This window comes from Gekko japonicus, unplaced genomic scaffold, assembly GCF_001447785.1.
Source record: "Gekko japonicus isolate JY-2015 unplaced genomic scaffold, Gekko_japonicus_V1.1 scaffold124, whole genome shotgun sequence".
Taxonomy (NCBI): Eukaryota; Metazoa; Chordata; class Lepidosauria; order Squamata; family Gekkonidae; genus Gekko; species Gekko japonicus.
This window is the reverse complement of record NW_015174847.1, coordinates 1000088-1020469: the sequence shown is the minus strand read 5'-3', so window position 1 is coordinate 1020469 and position 20382 is coordinate 1000088. Positions and strand designations below refer to the sequence as shown.

Below are 20382 nucleotides of genomic sequence, written 5' to 3'. Positions count from 1 at the left end.
GCCTGAGGGCAAGCCGAGGCACTCTCACCTTGGCTGCTGCCACAAGCAGGCAGCAGAGGTCTCTCCTCAAAAAGAAGGTTTCTTGGTGGAGTGTGGGGAGGGGAGGGGAGGGGCCTCAGCATGGTACAGTGCCATAGAGTCCACCCTTCAAAACAGCCATTTTCCCCAGGGGAGCTGATCTCTGTCAGCTGGAGATCAGTTGCAAAAGCAGAAGATCCCCAGGCCCCACCTGGAGGCTGGCAACCCTAGGCATAGAATATAACCCAACCCCACAGTGGTGACAGCACAGCAGTAAATTTTTAAAAATAAGGTTTCTGGATTGGCTGTTTGGGGGGCAGGGCTTTTAATTAAGGGGACGGGGGCCCCAAAATGCCCCAACGTAGCTGCAGGCCTCTCTGTCTGCCTCATTTGACAACAGAAGTGTAATTCAGGATGGAAATATGGGTACACATTCAATATTGTGACTAACATAGTCTAACAATGCAGGATGTTGTGTGTTGCCACAGAACGGAAGATAACTGGCTTTACATAAACCATTTGGTTGCATCACAGGGAGAATTGCTTGATGGAACACCGGATTACATGTCAGGTCTTGATGACATGACAGACTCCGATTCCTGCCTGTCCCGAAAGAAGATCAAGAAGACGGAAAGTGGCATGTACGCATGTGACTTATGTGACAAGACATTCCAGAAAAGCAGTTCCCTTCTGCGACACAAATATGAGCACACAGGTATGAATTTCTACAGTGGTTAGAGACAAGCTTTGTTGCATTTGGTACATTTCATAATATTTAATGAGTACACTTGTGCAACATAAGATGCAGCATATGCTAAGGCATTCAACAAGGAAGAAATAATGTGCTTTGCTTAGCTCAATATGACATCCCCCCCTTTATTTGTTACATTTGTTGGTATTTTTTTCCACTTGTGTGTATGTGTGTTTAAACAGCTTATAGCTCATTAAAGTAAAATAAGTATTGTCAACAAGCTAGCAAAACAATCTATTGCCTTTGCCCCAAGGAAAAGTTGAAAAAGCTAGTAGCTTTATGGACAGTGAAATTTAGGGATAGGGGTGTAACTAAAATATTAAAATATCCATTTAATATAGTAATAGTCATATTAAAGCCCATGTCTTGTCTGTTGTTGTGAATAAATCCAGAAAGTTGCTAGGTCATTAACATTAATCTACAAAAGTTACTACTAGGTCACCAACCCATACAGGCCTGTGTTAATCAACCAGGTAGCATCAGTGGCCAAAACAAGAAACTCACACCCTGTCTTTTGCAAGTCACAAAGAAAGTCACATGGAGGGAATTATTTTATTTTAATTTAAAGTTTATTATTGTAAGTATATAATATACAACACTAATATACACAACACTTATATATACACAAATATATAATATACGACACTTACTGTCGAAGAACCTTTCCAGAGGGAAGCAATTCTTACTAGCTACAGAAGATCTGGCAAATCACTATTTTTATCCCTAAGGTAGTCTCAAAGAATCAAAAGACACCTTCCTTGGCCTGCCTACCTCTAACTAAGCCACTGTGAACCTTAAAATACACAATGGTGCTGGTGCAGCCCAACAAACGGAGACCTGAAATTATGCAGTACTTTGACTTTGGAATTTACTTGTTTCCCGACATCAGTACAGGGAGCTGTATTAGAATTCTAGAACTGTAAACTTGGGGAAAACCTGAAAGCTATCTAGTCCGTCACTTAGACCCGAACAAGCCAGCCCATATCAATAGTTGATAGTAAGCAACAAGCATAGCAGCTTGTGTTCTGTACTGCCTCAGGACTGTTCTTCATAATTTGGCCACCAGACAGATGGAACTATGGTCCCTGCCAGTGTTCCCTCTAAGCTGAGTTTGTGTGAGCTAGCTCGCAGTTTTTTAGCCCCCGGCTCACAGACTTTTGTCTTAACTCAGGAAGGATGGCTCCAGAGCCAACTAAGTTATGCAGCCGCCGACTCGCTTGCTCACAATTTTAGTGCCAGTAGCTCACAAAGTAGAATTTTTGCTCACAAGACTCCACAGCTTAGAGGGAACATTGGTCCCTGCCACTGGAAACTCCAACAGTGGTGCTGGGTAGGGGAAGGAGATTTGGTACACATTCCTACCAGCGGCTGCAAGGGTGCATAAGAGGTGACTGATTGGCAGCCCACTGCAAACATGATATATAGGATAGGCATTATAATGTTGATGGTCTGTCACCTCTTGTTCATTGTATTTTAAGATTCAGTAGTGAGGAAACACTGAGCCAAGGAGTAGAGATAATCATGCTTATGTTAGTATATCTGAGTTAAATCATTATTGCAGCAAACAAGGAGGGTTCAATCTTACACCCTTGGAGTGCAGTAGTGATCTAGGAATGGAATGTTTCCCGCTCCCCTTCTGCAGCCTACTGTGGTCATTGAAATACTACTTATGGGAGTCAGTGGACCATTGGAAACAGCATGGGGAGTCTGCTTGGGATAACGGAAGGAGGAAATTTGCAGAAATCTTGCACAGGCAGAATTGTTGCTTGCATAAATGGAATGAGGCATAGGATCTAACTCAGAAAGTGGGAATGATAGACACAGATTTTAAATCTTAAACATGCATATACATGTGCTTAAGAGCCACTGATATCTGAGTTATTGTGGAAAACACTGGTGTACTCAGCATAATGTGTGGATCTATGTTACCTTTGTAATTATGACCTAACTTTCAAGAATGCTAATAGTGATCTGTTTCAAAATCATCAGTGAAACCAAGCAGGAATAGGAAAAGATGACCAAAACATATTACATCAAAAAGCGCTTGTAATTTACTTTGGTTAATAAAGTCCTGTTATACTTTTTTTAAAATTATCCCTTGTTTTCTGAATCTTTAGTAACTGAAGAATAAAAGTTCTTCCTTAATGTCACCATTACATAAGCATCATTCCCAAACCTCTTTCAGCTAAATCCCATGTGGAAATTAAAGAAAAGGTTAAAATACAAGATCAGAGAAGAAAATTAAGAGCAGTATTTTGGACAAGATATTTTGCTCCATTGGTGTAAATTACCTTACATTGCATTACTTGGACCCAGTTATTTGTTTGGTAGGGAAAAATGCTTTGTAGGCTTTATATCCCCACACTTTTCCTCTCCTGGATGACTTTATTACAGCCATCTGCAAATATTACGGTTTAGTACACCTCTACCGTAAACCTCTTATGTTAGAGCTGGCCTTCATATATATCAGGATCTAGGCATATGGCTGAATCCCGTAAAGTTGATCATCCATAAGGTCCACAGACGTATTGTTGAAAGGCTGAAAATGTGACAAGCTAAAATGCACGCCATCGCCTTGATTTGAAAAAACAAACAAAATTTGCATAAAACAAAGTAATATTTGAATTGATTTTGAATAGCTAAGAAAATCTTTAGATTCAAAAAATACAATGTTACTGTGCCATAGGTCTCTGTCTTTTGTTCTGTATATCCTTACTATGAGATTATGCTTCATGATTTAGACCAAAAACAGGGTTTTGAAAAAAGGAACAGATCTCATGATAAAACCAATGAAGCTGGGAAAAGGAGATCTGAATTTGGATTTTATCTCTGCAAAAGATTTCTTTTGTGAACTTTGCACTGTGCTTTTATTCCACAGCAAATGATTTAATCAGACATCCTTTTGCAGGCTTCATAAACCAAGGGAAAAAGAGGGAATAAACACTTTAATCCTAAATTCCATAAAGGTAGTTCAAGGTCCAAGCAATCAGATTAAAGCAATCTGATGGAAACTGCTGTATGAAGGCAATGGCAGCAGAAGCATCAAAAGGGTAGTAAGTTCTGTTAGAATGAAGACTTGCATTAAAAGGAAGACTTGCAAACCAGGCCTTGATATTTCATTAACTACCTTGCATAGTTACCAAGCCAAAGTTTACTACAAGAAAATTTAAAGGCCACTTGCCTTCTTCTTCTTCTTCTTCTTCTTTGGCCTCTTTTGTAAATGTTAAGTGAATTGCAAATTAAACTGATAAAGTTATGGGAAAAGCCAAAGCGATGGAATGGCTGTCTCATCTATTAATATATATGAGAAATTTCAATCTGTGTTTGGGGCAAGACTCACTGAACTGCAATTAACCTTTGCTTTCAGTGTCTGAATCATTATCCTTTCTTCATCTTTTTTTGGGACAGTTAGTGCTTATCCTGGACTTTCAAGCATAATACAAATAAAGGACATTGCTTTATAAGCCAAAAAATTTGACCACTTTGAAGATGTAGTCCATACTTTTCTTCCTCTTTGCCAGCTAATTGTTATAGAATGATCTTGATGCTGTTATCCATAATAATTTATATTACATCTTTTGAGATGATGCAGTGGTGCTGATAGAGGAGCCCATTTCATATGTTTGTAGTTTTTAAATTTGCTCCATGGTTTGAAATTGCTTTACTTCACCATTTCCAGAGAGTCATAACTCTTGTGAAGTTGATCATTCAGAACCTTGAACCCAGAACCCTTCAACCTGCTCAGCTGCCACAAGCTCTATTTCTTGGGGTTGATGCAGCTCATGAGAAATGAACCATCTATCAGGACCCCTGAAGGGTTGGACCCTGAAACAGAATCCTCATCTGAAGGAGAGCAGGAGGATTTGGGAACTGCTCCCAGTTAAGACCTGCTACAGAGCCATACTGCTGCTTCTGGGTGGATAGTTCTTACAGGATCATGGCCCAACTAAGCCCTTGCAGGATGAGGCCCCAGAAACAACAGTCAGAACAGGCAGGTTTACTTCCCTCCTTGATAACTTAAGCTTCAGTCCTAACTGCAAACCTTGCTGATTCAACTGCTTCCCACTGTCCATGTTGTGACTACCTATTGCTTTTCCAGGCTAGCAAGCCTGGTCCAGGCCCAATGCTGCCTTGTGGGGGGTCCTGTAGCCAAATCCCCATTAACCAATTCCATATGTATTTCCTACTTCTTGTCCCCTGTTTCCAGCTCTACCATCCTACCACCAGATAATATGCATTTATCTGATAATGAGTTATTTGTCGTAGAACAGGATATTTGTGTAGAACAGATATGGTAAGGCTTATGAGCTACACCAAAGTTTCCAAAACTGTTTTTCCATTAAACAACCAGTCTGCTTATAAATAGTCACCTGACAGTAGTGTGAGACTGCATGAGCCAGTGGGGTTGAAACTTTGGTTTGATGTTAAAATAAGTCTATAAAGGTTACTAGCCCATAAACAATTTTATTTACTCATCTGTCCACACATACACAATGTTAGTAGTTTGTAGCATACCAATAACCTATTTTTTTTAAAAAAAAAGAAAAGAACCAACTCAGTTTACAGAAATATTCTCTATATGATCACCTGAAGTGATTTGTATTTGCTGTAAGCACCCAGGACAATGGCTATTTAGAGGCCTGAATTAAGTCATCTGCCTTGTGTGAGCTAGTGTGGTACAGTTGATAGAGTACTGGAATTTAACCAAAGAGATCTGGATTCCAGCCACAGCTCAGCCATGAAGCTCACTGAAGTTCATCTGAGGTTAGTCACGCAACCAAAGTTACCTCATGGGGTTGTTGTGAAGGCAGAATGGGGAAAATCCCATGTCATAGCATAATAGATGTCTGTTTAAGGAGGGAGAGGCAGAAGGAACAGGGGAAGAGTATGTCTAGGGTTGCCAGGTCCCTCCTCTCAACCAGTGGGGGAGGGGGGGAATTACTGGGAGCAGCAGGGAGGCCCATCCAAAGTACAGCAATGTGTCTACATCACTGCCCATGTGACCTGGAAGTGACGTCATCACATCCAGGGTGTCAGGGCAGTGCTCTGGTATTTGGACAAAAACTCTATAGTAAATTTGGCTTCTACCGTAGAGTTTTTGCCCAAATACCAGAGTGTCACCCTCACATCCCAGATGTGATGACATCATATCCAGGTCATGTGGGCAGTGATGAAGACACATCGCTGCATGTCAGATGGATCTTCCTCTTTTGGGGGGTAAGTTCCCCCCCACGGTCAATTGATCCGCGGTGGGGAGGTGGAGACTGTCAGCGGGGGATCCCCACCTCCACTGGGAGGGTCTGACAAACCTAAGGTATGCTTTTCCTGCTTATGATCTGATGGCAGTTTTAGAAGGGAATGAAAAGGAAGAGAAAAACAGTTGTGACAGCTGATTCAGTGGTTTGACTTCCATGATACGTGTTCCTGTGTGTTTTCTGGGGGGGGGGGTTTGCAAGAGATTCTTATCTCCAAATCTCCAGATCTCCAGTCACTTAATGTGTTTCTGGCAGTGTCTTGTTTGATTTTTAGTTTTTCACAGCAACATTTTTGCTGTCTCAGATGTTCACCATGTTGATAGTACAAGATCTGTATTTTCTTTGCCTTGGACAAATGACTCACACTGCCATTTCTGAGAGGCTTGGGGCCTTGTTACCTTGCATAATGATACACTTCATTTTATTTCTTCTGCAAGCTGAAAAGGGAGTCTTATGGCTGTGCAGTCCTTTTAATTCTTCTTTTCTTTCCTAATGTATGTTTGATTATGAACTTCTTTTAAAACATTTTTGTGCCTTTTATGCTGATGCAAGCACCAGACTGATGGGGTAAACTAAACATTGTTCTTGAGCTTTAGTAGCAAATCAGCTTTCTTCCACTGCTATTCTGAATTCCTAGCTCATGAGTTTTCCTTCTTTAGCACTTGATTCATGAAAAATTTACATGCTGTTTATAGATAATTTTCTGTTACTCCAGGTACAATGATTACTTTTTAAATACTTAAATAATATACAGTGTCTTGGAGTAAATGCAGAGCCTGTGAAATTTGGGCTAGAAATTGCATTCTTTCTTCTTTGTAACAACAGAGCTAGTGTGGTATTTGCAATTACGTCAAATTGCATTTATAACACACCTTTGACCGCCTCAGTACACTCTGCCCATTAATCTATCTCCACCGGGATTCCTTCTAACATCCAAACCCCTAAGTAGCTTCAATCAGCTTCCTTTAGAAAACCAAACTGCTGCCAAAGACGATTCCCTATATATCTTCCAAGAGTGGGATTTCTTCCCATGCCTACCCACCCCCCAATCCCCAGAAGTGCTTATTGCGATATCACTGAAATGAGGAAAGGTATAGCTCCTTAAAACATACACCGTATGTGTATATATAAATAAAATAATTCCATATCTTTGGACTTTTATACATTTTTGCTGGTGGCAATGAAATTTTAGGCCTCTGGGGAATTACTTTTTTAAATGATTAGATGTCATTATTTCTTACAACAAATCCTAAGACAGCCAAGATGTGGAATAAAAGCACAGTGCAAACACATATGTACACAGACAGGCAAATATTTGTGTAAGAAGATTTCAAACACACAATAATAATAATTTTATTTATATATTGATGCTCCTGGTACTTTTACAACTGTAATACAATAGTAAAGAATGCAGTACCATTTGATCGCTGAATTAATCTATTTAACAAGGGAATAGGCAATTTATTTATTACTTCCCATTTATATCCCGCCTTGCCGGGCAAACTGGCTCAAGGTGGCTTACACCAGATAAAATACAATAAAACAATAAATACAGTAAAACTCCCATAATAACATAAAGTGCAAGTAAGACAATACAGATGGTGGCAGTTTCTAAACATGATCCAAGAAGAAAGTGGCATCCCACGGTGTAACACTAAGGGCCATAGTATGTTCCAATGGCTCATCTGTCAGTGGCGGCTCCTAATCGAAGGCCTGGTGGAAGAGCTCCATTTTACAGGCCCTGCAGAACTGTAAAAGGTCCCACAGGGCCCTGATGTTCTCCGGCAGTTTATTCCACCAGTGTGGAGCTGCCACTGAAAAGGCCATAGCTCTGGTGGTAGCCAATCTGGTGTCTTTTGGACTAGGGAGAGTCAGGCAGTTTTGCAAACCTGACCTCAGTGCTCTCTGGGGCACGTATGGGGAAAGGTGGTCCCTCAGGTAGACAGGCCCCCAACCATATACGGCTTTAAAGGTAAAAACCAGCACCTTGAAATGAATCCGGTATGCCATTGGCAGCCAGTGCAGTGACTTCAGCACACGCTGGATGTGATCTTGTATAGAGAGACCTATCAACAGCCTGGCTGCTGCATTTTGCACTAGCTGCAGCTTCCAGATTTGGGACAAGGGCAGCCCTATGTAGAGAGTGTTGCAGTAGTCTAATCTTGAGGTGACCATAGCATGGATCACTGTTGCCAGGTCATTGCGTTCAAGGAAGGGAACCAACTGCCTAATCAGCCATAGATGGTAAAAAGCTACCTTGGCAGTGGCTGCTACCTGGGCCTCCATTGTTAAGGTGGCATCCAGGAGCACTCCCGACCCTCAACGCTGGCACCAATGGTGCCCCATCGAAGGTCAGTAGTGGGATCCCTACCCCTGACCTGTTCTGACTCAGGCACAAAACCTCCGTTTTTGTTGGATTCAATTCCAATCGGCTCAGTCTAAGCCAGCCCGCCACTTCTTGAAGCACCCACTCCAGGTCATCCGGGGTGGAGTCAGACTGACCGCCCAACAACATATATAACTGGGTGTCATCAGCATATTGGTGACACGCTAGCCTGTGCCTCCAGGCAATCTGGGTGAGGGGGTGCATGTAGATGTTGAATAACATCGGGGATAGCACTGCCCCTTGAGGAACCCCGCAGACCACTGGGTACCTCTGGGACATCTGTTCCCCTAATGCCACCCTCTGTCCCAGACCTTGGAGAAAGGAGACGAGCAATTGCAAGGCAAGCTTCTGGATCCCAGTGTTGGCGAGGTGGTGTATCAGTAACTGATGGTTGACCATGTTGAACGCCGCTGACAGGTCCAAAAACAACAGCACTGCTGTGCCACCTCGATCCAGATGCCTCTGGAGGTCATCTGTGAGGGCAACCAGTGCCGTCTCCATCCCATGGCCTGGCCGAAAGCTGGACTGAAACGGGTCGAGCATGGAAGTATCATCCATAAAGCTCTGCAACTGAATCGCCACCGCTCTCTCAAGTAATTTGCCCAAATAGGGCAAATTGGAAACCGGCCAATAGTTGGCCAATTTGGCCTGGTTTTTTCAAGAGAGAGCAGACCATGGCTTCCTTGAGTGCCCCCTGGAACAGTCCCTCAGCAAAGGACTTGTTGATAATATCCCTGAGGGTACCTCGCAATCCCTCATGGCCAGCTTTTATAAGCCATGAAGGGAATGGATCAAGGCTGCACATGGCTTTGCCGCCGCCGCCACCACCAACTGGCGACTGCAAAGCAGTACCACTGGGTTAGGCTGACTGGCCATTTGAACATCGGGGCCATAGCATCCCCCTCTTTGACTCAATGTGATGTACAATAGGGAGCGAGTATGTTAGTCGCGGTAGATTTCTGGGAGTTGCCCACGGTAATTAATTGTTTTAAATTGTTTTAACCATATTTTATTGCACTGTGTGCCTTATTTGTGTAACTGTGGTGTTGTATTACACCTATGTCTTGTAAGCCGCCCTGAGCCCGCATGCGGGGAGGGTGGGATATTAATGCAATTAAATAAATAAATACCGTTGAGAGCAATTTGTTGACTTCTTCAAGACTGAGTGGACTGAAATAATCCAGAATAGAATCAGAAGACATGCGTGGAGCCTCGAGTTCTCTCACAGTCTCAACTGTAGCGGGGAGGTCACGGTGGAACAACAGGACTTTATCTGCAAAGTAGCTCGCAAAAGCCTCACAGCTGATATCCAATTCCCTAACATTTGGTCTGCCCTGTGGCAGCTCTGTTAATGACTGAATGATTCTAAACAATTGTGCCGGGAGTGAGCTAGCAGATGCAATCATAGCCGCATAGAACTCTCTTTTTGCGGCTTTGACTGCCATCTCATAGGATCTCATAAACGTCCTTTAGGATGCTCTTGTTGCTTCATTGCAAGCACTGCGCCACCATCTCTCTAGTCATCTGAGCCCTCGTTTCATCAGCCACAGCTCCTCAGTAAACCAAGGAGCTCGCTTAGAGCAAGTGTGCAGAGGGCATCGGGGAGCGATCTCTTTGATGGCTGCCGAGAGCTGTCTGCCAGTCCTTGACTAGCTCATCTAACAAGCCGCCCAGGGGCATAGGGTCCCGCAGAGCCATCTGAAGCTGCAAAAGGGTCCATTTGACTCTGCGGGCAATCCAAAATATGACCGCCACCCAAACAGGATCAGGGTGAAACATTCACACGAGCCTTCAGGGCATAGTGGTCTGACCATGATACTGCCAGAGCAATAATCCGGTTCACTGTGACCCCCGCTGCAAAGATCAAATCGAGTGTGTGCCCTGCCCGATGAGTGGGGGCCGTTACATATTGGGTGAGTCCTAGTGCCACCGTGGATAACACCAGGTCCATCACCGGTATAGAGGCTACATCGTGGGCATGGACATAGAAGTCACCCAAGACTAACAGCCTGGGGTACTCCAATGCCCAGCCTGACACAGCCTTAACCAGGAATGACAGGCTATTGGTCGGTGCGTTAGGCTGCCGGTACACTAGCCAAATAGCCAAACTCTACCCAGCTTCACACACTAGGCCCGAGCACTCGAGCTTCAACAGCGGGAGCGCCCTGAAGGAGTAAGCCTCCTGAATGAAGAGAGCCACTCCTCCCTCCCGACCCTCAGTCCATGATTGGTGAAGGACCGAGAAACCAGGTGGAGCCAGCTGGGAGAGAGCTGCTGTCTCCCCATCCCTCACCCAAGTCTCAATCGCACATGCCAGGTCCGCTCCCTGCTCTAGCAGGAAATCCCACAGGGTTGAGGTCTTATTATTTATGGACCTGGTGTTACACAACACCAATGTCGGAGGGGGGTCATTAATCCCAGCCCCTCTGCCTGTCACTTTCAGGATGAAACACAGGCTGGAAGGGGGCCAATCTTCTCTGTTTCTCCAGCTCCTTCTGTTGACTTCCTGCCTGGTCCCACCACTATACTTTCCCCTCCCCAGGAGCACTGGTATCCCTGGTCCAGCCGCAGCAATTAAGGTGGCCTTTGCAGTGCCTCAGGCCACCTGTAGGATTCGCTGATAGGTGGAATATACAGCTGGGGTGCCACTAGTGATGGTCAGTAGTTCTCCTAGGCAATAAATTGATTAACTAATTTTCCAATCAAGCCAAATACCAATTTACAATAGATGAATCAATAAATGCAAGTAACAAGGTAAAGATTTTATAACTGGAGCCAACACTGGATCCCGGGGGAGGGGGGGATGGCACTGGAGAAGTTTAAGCTTTGCTGTACTATAACATATTTAATGTTGAAAAACACTTCCAGAAGAAAGCCACGTACAGTATATTTTTATTATAATTTGAGTTGTTCTACATGACTCATGAATAATTTCACACTCTAAGTCAGTTGATGGGATCAAGGTTGGATTAGCTATTGTTCAAAGGCGGGGGGGGGGATGGACAGCCTTGATAAAAGGTTGGGACAATTTAAAGGTTCAACAGTGAGATGATAAATAGCTGAAAGCTTCTGGTAGCTTCTGAACTATTAATACAAACATTAACAAACAAATCACTTTCTGTCCCAAAACTTAAATCTATGTTTGGTATATCTATAGATCTACCAAAGCCTTATGAAAAGGAGTGGTTGATCTTGTTTTATAGTGAATGAGTTAAATCTAGAGAGGGTGTTGTTTTTTTAAATCCTGCAGTATAGCACTTTATAGATTTTTCTGTGTTTAGCATTTCAGCAGTGGAGTCTAGGAAGATGGCGGGATTTTCCAATGTGATCCTAAGCACAGTTGCGCTCTTTAAAGCACACTGACATCAGGGGTGTTTCTCTGTTCAGGACTGCACTGTTTTCCGAGGAAGGCTGGACAGGTGTTTCTGTAGAATCCTTTATAAGATGCTGTGTCCTTTCCAGATTCTGGGGCTATAATCATGTAATCATTCCACAAAATTCAACTCTCAGGGTCATAGTGGGGTAATTCCTTCTGCTTTTTGTCTGTTTTCCTGTCTATTTTATTTTTTGGCTCTCTTTTCAAATCTTGTTCCCTAGCATCTAGCCATCCCCGTTCACTATTGATATGTTCTCAAAGAAATAAAGAGGGATTTCCTGTGTTTTATTTTTTTTAAATTCTGTCAAAAATTTTAAATTTTAAATATCCTGTTCTTTCTTTCCTCCTCCTTCATCCTAAGGCTCTACCTAAGGTCAGTTAACATGACCAGTTTTTCTTCTATGTATAGGCGTAAAAACCATTTTTCATGCCCAGGAATTCTCATTCCAATTGTCATTTCAATAAAAGAACACCATGCATTATTGTGCTTCTCATATTTGGACGTGCACTCTGTATGCAGTTCATATGGAATGGACAGTTGGAATTGTCTGCTTTACATGAGCTCCTTGATTGTGTGAGTGGCTTTCAGACAATCATCCTAACTGCATTGTTGATGAAATCCTTGCCAAAATGTTTGGTATGAATAAATTCTATAAACTGTACCATGCCACTTGAAGACAGAGCAGAGTACACATCATGTAATTTAACAATGATACTGAGCTTAGTTCAGTGGCTAAAGGCCAAATAAGATGAGATGCTGAGAGATCAATTAATGGATCTATCCTGCATTGTTAAAAGGTAAATTGAATATTTAAGGGCCCTTGCTTTAGAATGGTGTCATGATGCGGGTGAAGAAGGTGCTTAGCCCCAGAAGGGGGTGTATGCATTTTTGCTTGCTCCTTTTGGTGAGCCAGTTTGGTGTAGTGGTTAAGTGCGTGGACTCTAATCTGGGGGAACCGGGTTTGATTCCCCACTCCTCCACTTGCACCTGGCTGGATGACCTTGGGCAAGCCGTAGTTCTGATAAGAGCTGTTCTTGAAAAAGAGCAGTTTCTGTCAAGAGCTCTCTCAGCCCCACCTACCTCACAGGGTGTCTGTTGTGGGGAGGGGAAGGGAAAGGAGTTTGTAAGACGCTCTGAGACACCTTTGGGTAGTGAAGGGCGGGGTATAAATCCAATTTCTTCTTCTTCTCTTCTTCCTATGTGAGGTGGTGGTGGTGGTAGAGGCAGTTCCAGACCACAAAACTCTGTAATGGAGGAGGGTAAATGTCCTCTTCCCCATCACAGTTGAAATGGGAACTCTGTGGCTTCAATTTATCTTTAAAAATACTTTCTATATCTATTTAGTTAGCACATTTTATTCCTCCCCTTTCCCAAGGAGTTCAGGGCAGAACACGTTGTTTATCTTTATAGCAACCTTGTGAGGTAGGTTAAGGTGCAGAGTGTGTGACTGGCCCAAGGGCACCCTGTTACATTCATGGCAGATTGGGGATTTGAGGGTTCTTTTTGTAGCAGGAACTCCTTTGCATATTAGGTGACACACCCCTAATATAGCCAATCCTCCAAGAGCTTACATTAGCCTCTGTAAGAAGAGCTCTGTAAGCTCCTGAAGGATTGGCTACATTAGGGGTGTGTCACCTAATATGCAAAGGAGTTCCTGCTACAAAAAGAGCCCAGTGACAGCTATCTCTTCAAAGGCAGCTGAGCATCTTGTCAAGCTTGACCTTGGTTCCAATGTCAACCACAATGCACTAGGTCAGTATTTCTGTGCTAACCTGGTCTCTGCAATATAGGCATAATAACACCTATCTACCTTTCAGTGGGTTTGAACACTTTAAATACGATATATTAATGTTTGCCATGTATTTATTAGTGTTATTAATATTATTACTGAAAATTGGTATGTTCCAGCTATGTCTAGGTCTCTTCATGTAGACTTCCTCATTCTACATTTTGAATTCCTCTTGCACTCAAATATGGCCTAGGGCACTCAACAATGCTGTTAAGAATGTATGATTGATCACTGCTATGCGTATCTGTATAATCTCACGGCTGAACTATGGCAAGCAAAAAAACATATAGTTTCTTCACTGCTAAAGTTGTATCTTTGGGGTAGCCAAACTGTGGCTCAAGACCCTTATGAGCTTGGATTTCAGAGCAATTTTTTTTTTAGAAATAAACTTGGCATTGCTGCTCAGGAGATGGACATAGTTATAACTACTCCCCCCCCCCAGCTCAATATAGGTCCTGTTTTCATGGTCCTTCCTTCCCATAAGACTTGTGGCAAAGAGGGGAGCACTGGGGCCACCTGTCACTGGTGAAAGCACTATAGTGAAGAGTTCATATGAAACTGCCGGCACGCCATTTCTGTGAGTTTCTTTGCAATGCCACTACTAAACCATGTTTATCATCATTTGTGGTGGCATACCAGATCCTGTACACTCCAGTTGTGAACCAGTGGATGTCATAACTGCCTTCTTCATCAGATGACACAGATGGAAGCAGCACAGGGCTAACTTTTGCCACAGCCACTGCAGACTGTGCTGTGCAGAACATCTGATATCCTCTTGTGGGATAATTGTGATGGTGCTTACCAGCCCCACTTCCTCAGCATACTGAATACCCTACCTGTTGGACCAACACACATAGGGACTAATCATGCAATCTCTATGCCACACAGTTGGTGTATATAGAGTGTGATGATTTTGCTTGTGCAAATATGTAGATATGAGATCCAGCATGTGAAGTACTTTAGTAGAAGGTTGGGTATCTCTAAGTACAAAGAGCTGATCATGAGTCTAGGCCCTAAGAAGGCACAAAGAAACACAGTAGGGAGGAGAAGAAAACAGCAGAGAAATCCATAAGGGACCTCAGTGTGGTAACTCTGCAGAGCGTAGACTGAGCAAGAGATGGAAGAAGTGGTAGCATAGTTGGGCGCTGTGGAGAGCAGGTGGAGAAGTGGGCATTGTGGGGAAAACAGTTAGGATGAGACTCATGAAAAGGTGGTCTGGTTGAGAGAAGTCAAAGGAAGAAGAGGTTTGTGTGGGGAGGTAGCTGCTGGCAGGTGGTAATGATGATTGTTGATGAAGAAAGGTGGCTCACACGCATGCACAGCTTTAAAAATATGGCTCTTACTTTGGCCAGCCCTGTTAACACTGTAGAGCCTACAAGGTTCATCTAGTAGTCTGATACTTCTCAATGTGATTTTTATTTTATTCTTTGTAAAGGTAATATTGTCTAAGGGATCATACTTGGGAATTCCTGATCATGCAGAGCATGCTGCATCTGTATACCTCGCTTGCTGTTGCATCATGCATTGCTGAATTATGTGCTGTGCCATCATGCTGACAAGCATTTTTTTGTCAGCTCTCTTTTGGAATGAAGCTTCTAAGTATGGCAGTTATGGAAGGTGTCGAAGGCATTCCAGGGCTATTTGTGGCCTCCAATCAACCAGATGTGTTTAGGCTTGGTATGGGAGTCAGGTTTCAGGCTTTAGGACTGAAACTGCTTGAAATACCAGAGGAAATAGAGTATTGCACAGTTGAAGAGAACTTCATCATTCAGTGAGGGCTGACAGCGCATCAGTAACTTGCTCAAAATTTCTGTATAGAAGCAGTTCTGCACATGTAGATTAGTTGATCCTGTAGCGTATTTCAGTAGTTGATGATAAGAAACCGGATCTTTCTCTCACTCCCCCCCACCATGAGTTCTTGAAATGACAGACCTTCTGGCCCTTGCGATTACAGTCAAACAAGATGTGACAGAGATCATAGATATCCAACAGCTTTTTAAAGGAAGTAAAAGTGGTGCAGGGCCCCAGTTCATTTCAGGGCTGCATGGGAAGGGGGGAGGTAAATCTTTCCACTCCTGAACAGTTTAAGTAATCAAAATGCGCCTCTCTTCCACCCACCCAACCACCACACTAGTTGTTTAAAGGAAAACAGTGCCCGCCTTTTGCTTGTCTTGCTTTTGTAACAGGCTATACACAATACATGGAACTTGGTTTTGGTTTGCAAAGCTGTGCAAGGGTGAAAGGGTTAAACCTTCCCTCCAGTCGACTCTCATCCTAATCAGGCCCCAGTTAGCCCATGATTTTCCTGTAAAAGATGCTGTGCAAATCTAATCATGGATCTCCCAGCTTTTGTTTAGGCTCCTTAGTTGCTGTATGTGCCCTGATTCTGAATTATTCACCTGCAAACCTCTCACTTTAGTCACCTCCATCGACACTCAGAAGTTAGAGTTACCCATTTTTATTAGTTCATATAGAGAGGACGCAGCTTAAGAAAACACACTATAATATTCCTAATACATTTAAAGCACTAGAATATCATAAGACTGGAAGGCGTTTCACCACAGTTCAACCAGTTTGCACTTATTGCTGTATGTCTGGCAACAGAAGTAAGTATCAGAACCTGGGAGTGCAACTTTTCCCAATAAGGAACCAAGTAGTCAATCCTTAGAAATGTCCATTGCCACGGACATTTCGAGCAACAGCCCATTCATGCGCTACCAGAAATGGGAATAGTGCTCTCCCTAAATCTGGTGTTAAGGCTAAATGCGCTGTAATGATCAGGTGTGCTAAATTCCAGAATCTCTCACTACTCCTGAAAAAGTAGCATTTCACAGCTGAAGGCCAAAAGGCTTTGGGGACATAATATCCAGGCAGTCTTAATCACTGTCACCTCTGACTGCAGAAAAATAGCATCTTCGAGTAGATCTAAAGAAATATATGTGAAGAATAATCAGTTATCTGAATGCCGTTCGAGACTGCAAATACTCTGCACATGTGTTTTCCCCTCAGTACATGACATCTATCTACCAGTTTGGTGTAGTGGTTAAGTGCGCGGACTCTAATCTGGGAGAACCGGGTTTGATTCCCCACTCCTCCACTTGCACCTGGCTGGATGGCCTTGGGCAAGCCAAAGTTCCGGCACAGCGGTTCTTGAAAAAGAGCAGTTTTTGACAGAGTTCTCTCAGCCTCACCTACCTCACAGGGTGTCTGTTGTGGGGAGGGGAAGGGAAAGGAGTTTGTAAGCTGCTCTGAGACTCCTTTGGGTAGTGAAGGGCAGGGTATAAATCCAATCTCTTCTCTTCTTCTTCTTCTGGTATTGGGAGATCATTTCAAGGCTGGAGGAGGTGATTTGCATGCAGGTGTAATTTAGGAATCTCCTAGTTACTTACTACTCCCAATTAGTTACTAAAAAGCAATTAATTCACTGATTGTTGTATTCCCCCCACCCCACTCACATCGACAGCTTTCCCAGGACAGTTTTGAATACTCCCCCACAGTCTTATGCCCCGCAGAATCTCTTGAGAGAAGAATGTAGGTATGCTGATTAAATCAAGAGCAGTTCCAGTATGATCATAAGCAAATCACTTTTCCCTGTATAGCTGGTGGTGTGCCATATGCAGATATATGGCTTCTTCTAAGACTTTTATGCATGTCTGCTTGCAATAACCACTGTGCATGTAAACTGAGGATGCGGAGGGCACTACTTGAAACTAAACATTCAAGTATTTTTTTATGTTAAGCACATAGCTAATTTCTGTGTTATTTTTAATTATTCATCTGGTAAATGCCCCACCTCTTCAAAGCCACGTGGTTGTGACCATACACGGATACCATGTGCCATATACCTAGTGGTGTTTGGAAGCAGTATTGTTAATATTCTGGATGACATCATCAGGCCCCATCCCATCATATCACTTTGATATCATTAGCCCCCTTTCCATGAGGGTTTAGGTTCATGGGCACCACTGCCCTCCCCTCTCTGTACTCATGTCCCCTTACCATAAAGCTTCTGGCTATGGGCATGCAGCACTCCCATTTTCTTTTTCCTAAAATTGTTGGGTTCCATCATTCAAACATGATGAATGGTTCCATGGAATTGTTGTTGGGGTTTTTTTGCCTTCCATAAAAAGGGCACCCACTATAGGGTTTTCCCCCCAAGGTGCAGGCAGAGCTAGAGGAGCACTGTATGCATTCTACTGGATGGAACCAATGTTATGAAACCAAAAGAAAGAATTATGATGTCCAATATATTTTGCAAAGCAGGTATATAGACTAGGGTTGCCAAGTCCCAATCACGCCGCAGCGGGGGACTCCCGGCTTCCTCTGGGAGTGTGCGCACACGCCACGAGCACGTCACCCGGAAGTGATGCGGTTGCGTTGGGTGCGCCGGGGGTGGGGCTGTGGTCATCCAAGGGGAAAACATTGAGTTTTCCCTCGGATGACCGCAGCCCCGCCCCCAGCACACCAGGCGTGGCTGCGTCACTTCCGGGTGACGTGCTGATGCCGGGCATGTCCCGTGCTTTGGGGGTGGGGCTCCCCCCGGGGCCCGATCCGGTGGCAGCGGGGAACGGGCCTCTGGGGCAGGGGTTTCCCTGCCCCCCGGGGGGGACTTGGCAAGCCTAATATAGACACCAATAGCCCAACCAGTAACTTTGTCTGTAAAATATTGATTTTAAAAGTAATAAGAATCATTCATAACAATTCATGTGTGGGTTTAGTTATTCTTTGGTTTCTAGATCTTTAGAACTCACCGGGGGCTTTCAGGAATTTATCTGAAGCTTAATTTTTAGAAGCTCCTTAAGATCTGGCACTGATGTAGTGTTAGAATTTTCTTGATGTGAGGCATGGAGAAACCCCTAAAACCATGAGCTGATTAATGAAACAGAGAAGTGGCAAAAGTGAATAATTGAGCAACCATATCCTTGTTTACAGTCTGTTGCCTTTAATTCAATAACGACATAAAAGAAATACAGAATATAAGTCAGAGAGCCTGTAGAATTGTTTATAAATAGGACATTTATCAACCTGTATTGCAGGCATCAGCTGCTTCCCAACACTGCCAGTTTTCCACTGATACCCTGTCTTACTTTTGCTTTACTTTTCTCAGGCCATAAAAAAGTAATAATAAAATATTAAAATAGTAAGGCTAACAGTGCCATCCTTAGCAGCTTTATACCCAGTTTGGTATAATGGTTAGGAGCATGGACTCTAATCTGGGAGAACTGGGTTTGATTCCCCACTCCTCCACACGCAGCTGCTGGTGTGACCTTGGGTCAGTCATAAGATCTCTTAGAGCTGTTCTCTCAAGAGCAGTTCTCGAAAGAGTTCTCTCGGCCCCACCTCACAGGGTGTCTGTTGTGGGGAGAGAAAGGGAAGGGAGATTGTAAGCCGCTCTGAAACTTCTTCAGGTAGTGAAGGGTGGGGTATAAATCTGATCTCCTCCTCCTCCTCCTCCTCCTCTTCTTCCATTGAGGCCATCCTCTGCTTAAGATTGCACCGTCAGATCCTAATAATGTTTTCTGGTAGCAGAAAGTACTTCCACGTAGAGAAAAGGAAGGACAATTTTCCCCTGCTGGCCAACTGGTTGGGGGTGGATTGGAGCCCCCAAAAGCAGGGTGTCCTTCCAGGACCTGAGGGCTGGCAACTCTAATGTTTGTGCCCCACCTTTCCTTTCGGCTCAGGTTTCAAGCCTTCCTCCAAGTTAAGTGGCTCTTCCATTGAAGGAAGAGCCACTTAAGTTGGAGGAAGGCTTCTTGGAGGATGATTGGATCTACCTCAATTGTAATGCAAAGTACAAAAGTAATAAAACGGCAACCTAAAAATAGTTAAAAGACCTGTAGCAGCAGGGTGAGGTTAAAAATCCTGTATGGAAGGCCCAGTCTAGATGAAGTAGTGGGGAGAGAAATGTCTTTGCCCAGTGAAAAAACTGAACACCAGGCAAATGGCTGTTCCATAATCAAGGCACTACAACAGAGAATGACCTAGCTGTAATGGACTACCATCTTCCAAAAGGAGGGAGCATATGGAGAAGAGCTTCTGTGAATGATCTATCTAGGTCTTTAAGGCATTGTACTTTCCCCATAACAATACAGAAGTACACATTTCCCATTTGAATGCAGAAAGGCTATTAAGATAAGGCTACAGCCCCACTCTTGGCACAGATCATTGTTATGGCTCACCAGGGCCATAGCCCATTTTTTCCCGTACCACTTCCCAAAGGAATATTCCAGGCCTTTCATGAATTTTCAACTTACATTTAAATATCTCCCTCATAAACTTACTTATGGAGATTAAAAAGGAAACCTTACAGGCAACATACCAACCTAATTCCTCACCAAAAAGTTTCAGTCTATGGGCTGCGTATAAAATATTTTTGTTTCTGTTGTCTCGGAAGACTGAAGGTTGCAGATGCTGTGTTTGATTTGCTTGTAGGGACTGTTTTCCAGTGGAATGATCTCTTTGCAATGTGCTTTCTCGTAGGAAAAAGACCACATCAGTGTCAGATTTGCAAGAAGGCATTTAAACACAAGCATCACCTTATTGAGCATTCACGACTGCACTCAGGCGAGAAGCCATACCAGTGTGATAAATGTGGAAAACGCTTCTCACACTCCGGGTCTTACTCACAACACATGAACCACAGGTATTCCTACTGTAAACGGGAGGCAGAGGAGAGGGAAGCGGCGGAAAGGGAAGCACGAGAAAAAGGTCACTTGGAAACCACGGAGCTACTGATGAACCGGGCCTATTTACAGAGCATTACTCCTCAAGGCTATTCTGACTCAGAGGAGCGGGAAAGTATGCCA

At 43.6% G+C, this 20382-nt stretch overlaps 1 protein-coding gene across 1 annotated transcript in view; it reads left to right on the top strand.

Annotated features, from left to right (window-relative positions):
- The window catches only part of ZEB2 (zinc finger E-box binding homeobox 2), a 197680-nt gene that overhangs the window by 176530 nt on the left and 768 nt on the right, over nt 1–20382 (top strand). The window contains exons 9-10 of the mRNA XM_015424491.1: nt 553–733; nt 20057–20382. The exon at nt 20057–20382 is cut by the window's right edge and continues 768 nt beyond it. Of these exons, the coding sequence (XP_015279977.1) occupies nt 553–733; nt 20057–20382 (507 nt within the window). The remainder of the gene's footprint in view (nt 1–552; nt 734–20056) is intronic.